Genomic DNA, 13,421 nt, shown 5'->3' with positions numbered 1-13,421 from the left:
TTATCAGTGCCCAGTTAATCGTATTTTTATTTCAAGTTTGACAACGACACAGAAGTACTCAATCTAAAATCAATTATTCGTTGCTCTCGCCATCGTCGCTGTGAGCCGTTTTTCCTTTCTTACCAGATCTTTTCTCGCCCTTCTTATTGTTACTCTTCTTTTCTGCCTTCTTTGGTATTTTCTTGTCTTTATATGGGCAGTCCTGTGAGGTGTGGCCTTGTTGTTGGCAGATAAAACATCCAATTTGTTTTCTTTTCTCTTTTTTAGCGGCACTCTTATCTTTGTTATACGCGATTTTGATTCGTTGTGACTTTCTGTCCTTCTTTCTTTGCTGGAGAAGTTCTTCTTTCTTTTCTTCTTTGTCTGCGAGAGTCGCTGGATCCACAAATCCACCATTGTCTTCGTCATCATCTTCTTTATTTTCGTCGTCAATCGGAGTCACTTTAGGCTGTTTTTGACTCTCACTCTCCTCTTCCATCTTCTCGACTTTGGCTTTTTTCAATTTGGGGACTTTGAAGCTTATCTTTTGGTTTCCAATTTTGTAGTTATTAAAACGAGCGTCGAAGTTCAAGACAGAAAGGTAATCCTTCAGAACAACGTCAGCAATTCCTTTTGAATCGCCAGCCTTTGTTAAAATAAATTCCACATTTTTTGGTCGGTACTGTTCAAAGAGTGCTTTAAATCCATCTTCTCCAAGTATCACTGGCACGTTTCCAACGTACACGATTGTCTGACTGACGTCATCGTGCTGAATAACTACTTTAAGTTCGTTGCCTTCAACTACTTTCCCGTTCATATCTGTAACAATCCGATTCGCTTCTGTCGTGTTACGAGTGTAAACTCTGCCATACCCGTAACTTTTGTCTGCCGACCATGTGCGAATAGTCACACTGACAGGATCAAAGTTATATTGGTGAATCTTCGCGTTAAGGTCGTCTAATGTCACTGTTTTGTCCAAGTTGGTGATCTTAAGACTGAACCCTTCCATTTGCTTTTTAGTGGATGTGATGCACTCTTCACTCTTTTTAGGGTTCACTTCTGGGGTCAAACATGTTGTTTTTAACGGATCGTTTTTAATTGTTTTTATTTTTATATAGAATTTGCTGTCATAATAAAGCAATTAGATTCCGATATAATTTATTTGATGTCTTTGGTTGTTGTTATATTATTAATTGTATAATATATATAATTATAATTAAACTAAAACTATTAATTGTTTTTAAATAATTGAATTTGTTATATAAATTTATTATAATCAAATGACTTATAAAAAATGGAATTAGAAATAATAGTTTAAAAATCCATTTTCAAACTTCTTTTCATTATAATTAACTCTAGTTATTGTTAATATATTTTAATTATTAATTACTAATTATTATATAATTCTTGATATAATTTATTTTGTTAAATATTACTAGTTTCCCAAAAGTGCATAAAATTAAAAAACAATGCAAATGAAACACAGCAATTAATAAAAAAAGACATTTTTGTTTCTATTGAACTCAAAAGCAATAACAGGGTTTTATTTATTGCAAAGGAACAAGAAAATTGACTGTGTGAATGAAATACTGTGCGATCCAAATATCGAACATCCCGAAGGACACGACTGACGAAACACTAGCATCATTCATGAGTGAGTGTAAGCCAAGTAGTGCCCGTCTTCTCCGTCTTTCTCATGATCAATTTTTCAACAAGGGTTCAGTGGAGGCGCCGACTCCCGAGGTAGCAGCCAAAATCATCGAAGAATTAGATGGAAAATCCTTTAAGGGGTGGGTTATATCTGTCAAATACGACAAGACGGATGATAAAAACAAAACCCTACTTTTTATTGGAAACGTTCCTGAGACTTTCACACACGAAAAGTTTTCAAAGCTCTTTGAACCATATAACCCCGTGTCTCTTTCCTTCGAAGAGAAGCACGTTGGTGATCTTCGTGGGATTGCTTATGCTGTCTACCATACTCGAGAATTAGCGGAGAACGCCGTCGCTAAATTGAACGGGAAAGAATTGGGCTCTCAAGTCGTGAAAGTTGAGATCTCAAACACAGCAGTCGCTCGGACGAACATCCGTTTCCTGCACGAAGCCGAAGAACAAAAATTGCAGGAAAAGGAGGCAAAGAAGTCGCGAATTACTAAGGAAAGAGAACAGAAGGCTAAAGAAGAAAAGAAAAAAGCAGAGCAAAAATGTTTCATTTGTGGCGAGGCGGGGCACATGAAATATCATTGCCCATACGTCGTGTCCGTGAAAAAATAAGATTGAGTTTAATGAGTGTCTTCTCTTTTTTTTATTTATTCAATTTCGTTCACTTTCTGACACAAATTCCCTGTCATAAACGAACGCTTTTCGTTTTTTGAAAATTCAAAACACAAAATTCGTTCATTTCAAAAAAAAAATCAGTGTTATTTTACTCAGAAGATGGTGAATCAAGTGGACGATTTGTATTTTTTGAATTTTTTGAAATATTTTAAAAATTTTTTAAAAAATTCAACATAAAACTCAATCACTCTTTCTTACTCTTTTTTTTGGTGTTTTTTCGTCTTTTTTTCAGTCACTTTATTTGGGCATTCTTTAGTTAAATGTCCCGTAGATTTACATATAAAGCACTTATGTTTTCTTTCTTTCTTTGGTTGGATTTGTTCGTCTTCAGAACTTTCAGTTTTTTTCGGGTGATTTTGAGGCTTCTTTTTATTAGACTTGGATGGATCGGAGACGACGACGCGGAGGACTTTGCCGGCTAATTCTTTTCCGTTCATATCAAGTGCTTTCAGAGCACTTTCCTTGTCATTAAAAGTCAAATTAGCATTACCAGCGGATTGACCAGCTTTGTGTTTGGGAGGGTCTAAGAGGACGCTTGTTGTTTTGAAAGGTTTAAAAAGGTCAACGAACTGTTCTTGTGTGTATGTTGATGGGAGATGGGTGACAATTAACGTCGTCTCACTCAGTTTGTCTGAAATTGGGCGCGATATTTTAAGCCGATGCCCTTCGATGATTCGACCACTCACTTGTTGTTGGATGTGTTGGACTTCTTCGACACTCTCCACTTCGACTTTACCCTTCTGCAAATATTTGGTAACGTCAACTTCATTCACTTTGCATGTAACTGGTGAGTACGACGAGAAAAAGGACGACAGCTCTTCGCTCGTCACAGACTCAGATAAATTGCTCACATATATCTCGTTCATAACTTTTTGTTTTAAAATTGAAGAGTTGTGGTTTTTTCTTCTATTCATTTGCTTTCGAAAAAACCCTCTTCTTTGTCTCGAACCGCAATTTCTTTTTATAGGATTATAATTTTTTTGATTTTGGTCTTTTTATGCGTTTAAATATCTTTTTTATTTTTTTTCTTCCGATATATGTATTTAAATGCATTATAGTTATAGAACTATAATTAATAATATATTTAATCTATAATATATTTTTTATTTTAGAAGTTATAATAAATATTGTTATTATTTGTTATTAAAAACAAATAATAGAATAAAGTTAACATTTTTTTTATTTTTTTTGTGTTTTCCAACTTTACATTTAAAGATAAAAATTAACACGATTGTTAAAAACAAAATGGTGAAGACTTATAAATAACAAAAAATGTATTTGAGTGATTTAAATATTACATTTCATAAGTTTTTGTATAAACAATAGTTAATTAAATTAAATTATATAGAATAACAATTTACTTTTATTTATAATAAATTTAATTACTTAATAGAAGTTTTTACCCAAATAGAAACAACTATAAACAAATGATTATTAAACTATAATTAAACTATATCATTATTTCTTTTTTGTTTTGGAGATAAAAAAACTCTAAAACGTAGAATGTCACGACAAAAGGTAGTTTTGTGTGAAGATCCACGCAACAAAGATCGTAAATGCGTTCCGGAAGAGGACCACAAACGCGGTCAGATATATTGTGTGTATTGTGGGCGTGTTATTGACAAAGTTCTCGACGAAGGTCAGGAGTGGAGGTCATTTGAGTTTGTTGAGTTGTTGGATGTGTTTGTATTGGCACCGAAGTGACGGTTAGTGGTGATAATTCCCGAAATCGACTTTTCTACGCCACAGCAGGACAGGACACTGCTTCCATGTTAAAAGGATGTGCGTCGACCTCGCAACAAACAAGTGCTCAGAACTCGAAGATGAATGAGTTCCGTCGTGAGTTCAATGACTACTTCCAGAAAATTTCGCTGTCACAATCACAAACGGACCACGCAATGAAATTTGTACAAGAGCTCTACACTTTACACGCAGCAGAAATACATGGGAAGAATAAGAAGAAGATCATCGAAGGGGTTGTGATGATGGTTTGCAAAGAAGAGAACTGCGGCTTCTCTTCTGTTGTTATAGCTAAGCAACTTGGTTGGATCGACAGCGAGGTCATGAAGAACTACAAGTGGATCTCGCGAGTCCTCAAGAAGTCAACTTCAGACAACTTTGAGGCGATGATAGAAAATTATTGCCGGGAGATTAAGGTCGGCCAGTTGACCATTAAGTGCCAGGAAATATCCGAGCTTGCGAAAAAGATATTAGACGGGAAAAAGCCAGCCACAATTGCTGCTGTCGCTATTTGTTACGTCGCAGAGAACCAAGGAATGCTCAACCAAGACCTCGAGATGAGAATAGCCGCAACGTGTGGCGTCAGCGTTGCTAACATGAAACAGGTTTACAAAATGCTTGTTGAAAAGAAAGAAACACTTGATCAGATCCTTGCCAAAGCGTAATTATTCATTGTTCTCCTGTATTTCCTTTTTGTTTGACTGTTTATTACAACTTGGTGAAAGAAACAAGGTGGATGTGGATTTTTACTGACATCATTTCATCAATTTTTTTATAAGTGCGTTTTTAATTTTTAATTAATTTTTTTTATTTATAAAAACGTCCGTTATAATTATTATTTTGTGGGTTGACTTTTTTTTTCGCTTTGTATGTCCACTTTGTCGATTTCTTTTCTCATGAGAAAGTCGTCAACTGATATGTACAAGATGAGTGATTCATCACAACAAGACGTTCTGGTTTCCTCAAAACTAGTATTGAACAGCATGAATTTACTCAGAACACTTCATAACTTTGAAGTTCCACAGTCTTTCCAGAGTGGTCAAACTTGCTGTTGGTGTGGTCTTGAGATTGACAAGGCCCATATCGTGGAATGTTCTCTTTGCCACCAAACCTTCCACGACTACTGCAAGTCCTCTGTTTTTTCTCCCTGTTATGTTTGTTCATTCCGCCATATTCAATTTCGCAAATTGAGTGAATTTCACTCTGTTTTTCAGATAATTATTACTAAATAGTTTTTTTTATAAATATTAAACTATACTATTGCACGATCTTGTTTGGGTCAATTTTGGATATGAAATTACTTATTTATCTATTATTATTAGTAAACAATTAATAAAATACTAGTTTCTCAATTGACGTCAAGTGTGGACCACTCTTTCCGATGGAAACTCCGTATTATCACAATCTTATTCCAACAAATGAGAAAGGATTGTGCAGTGTATGTCGCAAAATGTCAGGTCCGCTCATGAAGTGCACAAAATGTACGTTATATTTCCATGAAAAGTGCACATTATGTTCACCACCTCTTTGTAGACAGGCTTCCCTCCCTGTTGACTTTTACACTCATTATCTCGTCTCCACATCCCGGGGAAGATGCTCGGTCTGCGGGAAAGTTATCCAACCTAACCAACAAAGTGTGGGTTATCACTGCATTTATTGTGAGGACCAGTTCCATAGCACTTGTGTATCGGCGACTCTTCCGATCTCGGTACTGCGATGCCCCCGCGACAAACTTGGTCTTTCAAAGTACTTAGTCCACCCTTCTGATATCCGCCAAGACGTTGTAATTCAACGAGAATCACAAACTCCGCTGATTTTCGTCGTCAATGAAAACTCGGGAGGGTCACGAGCCAAACGCGTGTCCTCTTTATTCGAGAAGTACTTTTCTACCTCTCAATTCGTTCTGATTCAAAACATTGACTTTGCTGCTAATAGGTTTGGAAACTATATTAATGGTTCTTCAATCTCAGATAAGATTGACAACAATCTCGTTGTCATAGTATGTGGAGGTGACGGATCGATAGAGGCCTCTATCGATCACTTTGGCCCATATCAAAAGTACTTAATTCTTCCATATGGCACAGGGAATGACTTAAGTCGGTCGTTAGGATTTACTCCTGATGAGATTTTAGATACGATTGAAGAGAACGGTCTGTCTGCTCTCCGCGAAGTATTGAAGTTACCGACTGAATTTGTAGACCGCTGGGTCCTTCAAGTTTCGAATTACAAGTTCGGGAAGAATGAGGAATTCAGAGATTTCCGGAGATTTACGAATTATTTGAGTGTCGGAATGGACGGAGCAGTAGCACAGAAATTTTCAGAGAGTCGGAGCTATGGACCGAGTGGACCTTTTCTCAACAAGTGTCGATACGCGCTCAGCTCAACAGCGTTACTCGACAATTATTGCTTGGACATCGATACTAAAGTGTTGTTAGAACTCGACGGAGAGGATGTTGAGTTACCTCCAATGGACTGTTTAGTATTCATGTCGAGCGTTACGTGTTATGGAGGACAAAGACTATTAAAAAGTTCGGAAGAAGCACAAAAGATGGACGACGGAATAATTGAAATATTTTACATCAAAGGATCGTTGGAAATGGGAAGCGTCTCGGTCGGAATGGCGAAACCGACACTCCTGGCAAGAGCAAAAGACATTGTATTGACAATTAAACCAAATTTCGTTCTGCCATTCCAATCTGATGGAGAACCTTTTTTACTCCAAAATGCAGTGATACATTTGTACACAGAAAGTCAAATCCTTTTTTTCTCAGAAAGAAAAAAAATGACGTCAGACTAGGACGGTGAATGAAACTCTAATTTATTTTTAGTATTTTTATTACAGACCCTGGAAAAACCGACCGGCAAACTATAAAAATGGTTTCTGAAAACTATTTAATAGTTTTTTCAATAAAAATTTTGAAAAAAAAGACAAAAAACAAAAAAACTATAATATATTATAAATTATTCTATGCCGGTCTGTTTTTCTGTGAGAGTATGTTTTTCTGGGATCTGTCGTTATGAATTCATGACTTTAAATGCTATATTTATACTATTGATAGTCCCATTTTCATTAACTATATATTAATAATTGTATATATTAATTAATAATTAAGTTATTTTAGAATCATTGTTTATTCTTTGACAGAACTATTTTGAATTAATAATAATTAATATCAATAAATTTGTTACTAGATTCATAAAACAATACTATAATTTATAATAAAATAACAATTTAAATGTGTATTATCATTGATATTAATAGAACTCATTTTAATTTTGTTTATTACCAAAACAAAGTACTAAAATTCAATAATAAAAGTTCTATATATAATAACTATTAAATCATGTTTTTCTTACAAATTACAAAAACGAATTCAAAATAAAATGTAAAACAATTGTTTTACTTTTTACAACTTTTTTTCAACAATTGAATTAAAAAGAACTATAATGAAACTATTTTGAATTATATAATAATTATTATATAATTAAGTATATTAATATATAAGCCATATTTGTCGAAACCGAAATGTTATTTATATTCCCACCATATTTTTGTCGCAACGATCCCGATGTTTGCGATAGAAAAAAAGAACACACCAAAAGAATTTCCCCTTTTAGTGAATAAGAGTAACAAGACAGGAATTATAATTATTATTATAATTATTATTATAATAAACAAAAACATAGAAAACAACAAGAAATTTGAAAGAAAAATTTTGCAAATTTACAATTTCATATAAATAGAAGTGTTCAACAACTGAATACATAAGAGATGTTGTTTCTCACACTAATCGCCTTAGCGTCAAGTCAATACATTTTTGAAGCCGTCAATTCGAAGGTCTATCGTGCCTACAAGTCTGGGGAGTGTTACTATTACAGCGCCAAATGTCACAAATTTGGCATTTCAAATTCTGCAGTGACTCTTTCTGAAGGGTCCAGTTGCAATGATGATGACCTCACAGCAGTGACTGTTCCAGCTAACACTTACACTTTTGGAGATCACATTCCCGTCTATGATTTCAATGACACTTACTATGAGAATTCCGTCTGTGAAAACGTCATACAAAACAGTCTTCCGGTGACAACTTATTACATGGCCGAATGCGTTCCTTCGACTAACAAAAAAGATTCCGTGAAGTATGAATTAACCAAAATTGCTGTGACTAAATACACTTACATAGGCAATACTAAGTGTGGTAACACTCCAAAGGAGACCGTTAGTTATGAATACAACGCCTGTATCTCAATTAATTCAACTCGTAATATCTTAACTAAAGAAGATGGGTATGATAAGAGACATCCAGATAATAACAACGACAGCGCTGTCTCTTTTTCACTTCTCGCACTCTTGTTCCTTGCCTTCACACTTTAATTCAATCATCTCATTGGTTCTCTGTTACTTTCAATACACTCATCAAGTTGATTAGTTAATTAGTAATTAATTTACTAGTGTTAACTGGTTACTAGTAATATATAGTTAAGAATAATAAATATTTAATATTTAGTTAGTAATAATAAATAATAACTAGTTAAGAGTAATAATAATAATAAATAATAAATAATAAATAATAAATAATAAATAACAATTAGTTAATAGTAATTTGACTATTGAACTATGACTCTTGAGAAAAGAACAAGAGCCTTTTCTTTTCAATTAAATTATAATAATAAATAAATTAATTATATAAAGGTTCACGTTGATATTCTAAGTGCAGTCATTTTAACTCAAAAAGTTAAACAACAAATTACAAGTTACAAATTACTGTGATTTGGGAAAGACTGTGACAAAGTACTTTTGAATGGAAGACAAGGACTCTCCACTGACTAATAATCGTTCAAAAAGTATTAAAAAGCGAAGGACCACAATTGAGTATTCTGAATGTTCGAGAAGGGAAGTGCGGAGGTCATAAGCGACATTGACGTATTTTTCATAGCCAAGTTCTTCATACGCGAAACGCCAAAATCCTTTGTTGATGTCATTATCAAGCGGAGCGAAAATGTCGGTTGTCAGAAAACTGAACGAAACACAGACGAACGTCCGCTGAGATATACCCCGTTGAAATAGATTGAAAGATTCTTGAATAAAACACCTCACTAACGTGTTTAATTCATTGGGAGGAGGTCGGAGTTGTGTACTCGATGAAAGAAGTTCACCAAGTTTGATATCTATGGATTGCATTGTATACTACCATAACTTTCAAGTTGTAGTTTTAAATATTATTTATTTTATTAATGCGTATCATCAGAACAAAATGCATATTTTGAAATTTTGCCTTCTTTTTACTATAATTTATAGTTCATTTTAAATAAAAGTAGTATTATTGATTTTTCAACACCAAAAATGTATTGTATTAAAAAATATTAATAAATTATAAAAACTTAATTATACAGTCTTAATTAATTTATGAGAAATGACACAAATCCCGATAAAATATGTCAGACAATAGTAACTGACCTAATTTCTTATGGACTGATGTCAGTGCATATGGTGTTTTGTCAGTGAATATAAATAAAAACTATATTATTGGTTTGTATAAACAATAATTAAACTATTGACCCAAGATTCAAAAATTACTTTTATAGTACTTTTAATTCAAAATAACCATTATATTTTCCAACTTAATAACGCTTTTTATTGCCCAAAAATACAAAACCAAAATACCATTTTCGATTAATCAAAAGAATCAATTACGTCTTGCAAATCCCATCCATCATTTCTTATCATAGCCATTATTTTACGAACTGCTTCTTGTGCTTTCATAGGCAACGTTTGAATAACTCCTGGCAAATGGTACTTTTCATTTATTAAATAAAAATGAACATCTCTGAGTGGATATGCCAACACATGATAATTTAGAATTCCATGACACAAAATGGTAATTGGTTCATATTTTTCAATTGATAAACCATATGTATCTCGCATAATTCTGAAAATGGTTACAAGCCTGCCGAACACGTTTTCTATTATTAGTCTTAGTGAAGAAACCACCGTGTCGTGTAACTTTACCACGTTGTGGTGTATTTCATCTTCATTTTCATCATATTTCCACATTGATATGACATTGGGATGACCTCGATAACCACTGTCACCTAAAATAAATGTGTTTTTTTATCTCTAATGATTCATCAAAATTTTCTCGAAAAACAACTGCATCGTGATAAGATGCGGGAATTGATGTTATCAAATGGGTTACAATGCCCAGGTAGGTGCAATATATCTTTGTTTTTAAACCACAGTGGTTCTTTTTTTGGCTATAGAAAACACCATTCCACACTTCTTTGCCATCAACAATTTTGAATTTATTTAGTATCGACTGCTCCCTGCCATCAACCGCAAAATAGCACTTGTCGAGTGCTGGTATTATATCCACAAATTTTTTCTCTTTACCAACAGAAAAAGGACGTAATACTTCTGAACAATTTTGCAAAGAATTGATATAATTACGCTTGCAGTTATTTACAAATAAATTTAGACCTTTATCAATTGCATTTCCAATACTTTTATTGACTCTATCCAATGCAGTTTTGTTGATTTCACTGCTAACAGAAAATAGAGCGTCTGCGTATTTAATTTGCATTTTTAACAACAAATAAATGTTGAAATAACTTTCGTTTTTGTGGAACAATGTCAACATAATTAGTAAAATTTCAGCAGTTTTTAATTTACAACGTTTGTTATGAGCCAATACTGCTGAGCTGTTTCTTTTCTCTGACCATGTTGCCACTTTCACTCCTCTTCTATCTTTAAAAGAAAAAAATGTAATTTCCGAACACAAAATAGAATGTATTTCTTCGAAATCTGGGATTGAAAATTCAGTCATATTTTTTATTGTTGATGAATTGAGAACAACAATATCAATAATTACTTGAGGTTGTGGTATTATGAAAGAATTTGTAAATACCGTGTCTAATATAGTTGGATTGTTTGTTATCCTTCTTATAAAACTTTCTTTGTCTTCCAATACAAGTGTTTGATCAGCTCTTCTGAAATATCCAGCTCTTATTTCCCGATAAGTTTCAGAGTTTCTTCTTCTTTTGGTATTGGTCAATTGTGTCCCTCTTGTTGTACCTAAAGATACTCTGGAAGTTTCGGTATTGGTCAATTGGGTGTTTCTAACATCCATTTGATTACTTGTAATTGTGGTTCCAGTGTTGTGTGTCAAAACTGTTGTTTGTAATGTAGTAAGAGGCGACTGCTGAACATTTTGTATACGTATTGTTGTGCTCCTTGGAACATTAGCTGGTCTAGGAGCTGTTGGATTTGGTAGTCGGAGTGGTCGTGTTGGTCTCATATGTTTTTTGTTTTGTATTTTTGAACAATAAAAAGCGTTATTAAGTTGGAAAATATAATGGTTATTTTGAATTAAAAGTACTATAAAAGTAATTTTTGAATCTTGGGTCAATAGTTTAATTATTGTTTATACAAACCAATAATATAGTTTTTATTTATATTCACTGACAAAACACCATATGCACTGACATCAGTCCATAAGAAATTAGGTCAGTTACTATTGTCTGACATATTTTATCGGGATTTGTGTCATTTCTCATAAACTAATAACCAATTAATTAATTAGGAAGATTAAGTAGCATTATTAGGATTTTTTATCTTAAACCCGATTTGTTGCCATTTGTCTCTTTGATTTATTTTAAACAATAGGGAAATTTATTTAGTATCATTTCTCCTTTTTAATTTTGATTTCTTATAAATATTTGTTTTTGCTAACTAGAATTTAAGTAAAAATCAAAAAATAATGATTTTAGTGTGTTTCAAAATGATTTAAAAATCATTTTGCAACAATTTTTTTATCTAATCGTTGAAAAAAATAATGTTGTCTGATTGATGGTTTACAAAGTATTTCAAATTATTAACGATTTTATTAAAGCAAATTAATATTCATAAAATTAATTAACTAAGATTATATTAATGATTATTAAATTCAACTCTTTTAGTATTATATTAATAAATTATTAATAAATAAAAAATTGTTTTTTACTCTCATTATTAAAGAGTTTACTATAATTATTACAATTAATAAAATATACATTTGAGAATGGATAGCATATTAAGTTGCCCCAATATACCACAAGCAATAAAGATCACAAGCCAGGTCCATTCCCAAATACATTGTCGCACGGTCTTAGAAGGGAATTAATAGAAGTAAAACCCTGTGGAACCATGCTTTGGTATTAACCGATCATTATTGGTTTAAATACACCACACTAAACCCTCACTTTATTAGATACTATTGTTAATCTATTAATCTTATTATTTACATTTGTTAAATAAAAACCTAAGAAACTGGTTTGATGATAATAAATATTATATAAATAACAAAAAATACTAATAACATAATACTTGTTTTTAACTAAACTTTATTAACTATTTATATCATAATACATATATAAACTAATTAATTATCAAATTAAAAAAATATTTTGTATTCAAAAAAATTTGACAACATAAAACTAATCATTTTGTTTTTAAAATCTTCACTTTCATTTTTTAATGTATTAAATTTACATGAATTATTCAATTAAACATTTATAGAGTAAGTTGTAAAACGTTGTCCCAGTCGCCAACGTCGTTCTTTTAGTCTTATTTGAATAAAAATTAGAACATTCTATGCATTTTTGTCGATTAAACAAAATTAATTTTTGTTTACCATTATTAATAATATGTTTAAATGATCCCGATTTTAAGACATATATCATTACAAATTAAAATAATTTTATCCAAAAAGCAAAAATCAAAAACACCATTTAAATAAAAACTTTAAACATTTTATTTTTTTTTCTGAGATTTTTTTGAACAATTGTAAAACTAGAAATTAAAAAACAAACAATATTATGTCGAACTCGACATCAACGACAACTCAAAATCATAGTTCACTTCCAGTGCATGTTTTTTCAAGAGCAATAAACATCAATTTTGATGGTGTTGATTTTTTAAAAATCAAGTCCATCGTAGAACAATGCAAAGAAGTCTCTGTTGTGAAGCTTGATCAATCACTTTCGAGATTGAAAGAATTAGAAAATACTTTGATGAGCAACATTAAACAGAGTTATTATGACTATAACAACCTTTCAAATTATCTATACACGAATTTAGACAGTTCTCTTATTTTATTCGAAGAGAGAATAGAAACCGCTTTGAAGATCATTGACTCTGCAAATATGATAATGTCATTGACTGGGCAGTTGAACTCGGTCAATACGCTGATAAAAACGTGTTTGTTATATTTAAAGCAGTGTCGTCATGACAAAAAGACTGGTTATGATCAGTTAATGGGAGTTTTTGATTGACGATAACCTTCCGATACCAGACCAAACCATTACAACACCATTAAATAATACAACGAACA

General features: G+C 32.3%; 6 protein-coding genes across 6 annotated transcripts; 4 read left to right on the top strand and 2 right to left on the bottom strand.

Moving 5' to 3' along the window:
* Positions 1–73: 73 nt before the first annotated feature.
* EIN_335400 (hypothetical protein) lies at positions 74–988 on the bottom strand (the record flags this gene model as incomplete). Its single annotated transcript, XM_004255281.1, has 1 exon — positions 74–988. The coding sequence occupies one exon, from the start codon at positions 986–988 to the stop codon at positions 74–76; it is 915 nt and encodes a 304-aa protein (XP_004255329.1).
* Positions 989–1,560: 572 nt separating this feature from the next.
* EIN_335390 (RNA-binding protein, putative) lies at positions 1,561–2,253 on the top strand (the record flags this gene model as incomplete). The annotated part of the gene is made up of 1 exon (XM_004255280.1): positions 1,561–2,253. One exon carries the CDS (start codon positions 1,561–1,563, stop codon positions 2,251–2,253), a length of 693 nt encoding a protein of 230 aa, XP_004255328.1.
* A 257-nt stretch (positions 2,254–2,510) lies between these two features.
* On the bottom strand, positions 2,511–3,182 carry EIN_335380 (ribonucleoprotein, putative; the record flags this gene model as incomplete). Its single annotated transcript, XM_004255279.1, has 1 exon — positions 2,511–3,182. The coding sequence occupies one exon, from the start codon at positions 3,180–3,182 to the stop codon at positions 2,511–2,513; it is 672 nt and encodes a 223-aa protein (XP_004255327.1).
* Positions 3,183–3,819: 637 nt separating this feature from the next.
* Positions 3,820–4,721, top strand: EIN_335370 (transcription initiation factor IIB, putative; the record flags this gene model as incomplete). The annotated part of the gene is made up of 2 exons (XM_004255278.1): positions 3,820–3,977; positions 4,028–4,721. 2 exons carry the CDS (start codon positions 3,820–3,822, stop codon positions 4,719–4,721), a joined length of 852 nt encoding a protein of 283 aa, XP_004255326.1.
* A 318-nt stretch (positions 4,722–5,039) lies between these two features.
* On the top strand, positions 5,040–6,853 carry EIN_335360 (diacylglycerol kinase epsilon, putative; the record flags this gene model as incomplete). The annotated part of the gene is made up of 2 exons (XM_004255277.1): positions 5,040–5,210; positions 5,420–6,853. 2 exons carry the CDS (start codon positions 5,040–5,042, stop codon positions 6,851–6,853), a joined length of 1,605 nt encoding a protein of 534 aa, XP_004255325.1.
* A 975-nt stretch (positions 6,854–7,828) lies between these two features.
* On the top strand, positions 7,829–8,428 carry EIN_335350 (hypothetical protein; the record flags this gene model as incomplete). The annotated part of the gene is made up of 1 exon (XM_004255276.1): positions 7,829–8,428. The coding sequence occupies one exon, from the start codon at positions 7,829–7,831 to the stop codon at positions 8,426–8,428; it is 600 nt and encodes a 199-aa protein (XP_004255324.1).
* Between the last annotated feature and the right edge of the window lie 4,993 nt (positions 8,429–13,421).

This window comes from Entamoeba invadens (genome assembly GCF_000330505.1).
Source record: "Entamoeba invadens IP1 unplaced genomic scaffold scaff_1105074726065, whole genome shotgun sequence".
Taxonomy (NCBI): domain Eukaryota; phylum Evosea; order Mastigamoebida; family Endamoebidae; genus Entamoeba; species Entamoeba invadens.
The sequence above is the reverse complement of the archived record's forward strand: the minus strand, read 5'-3'. Positions and strand labels throughout refer to the sequence as shown.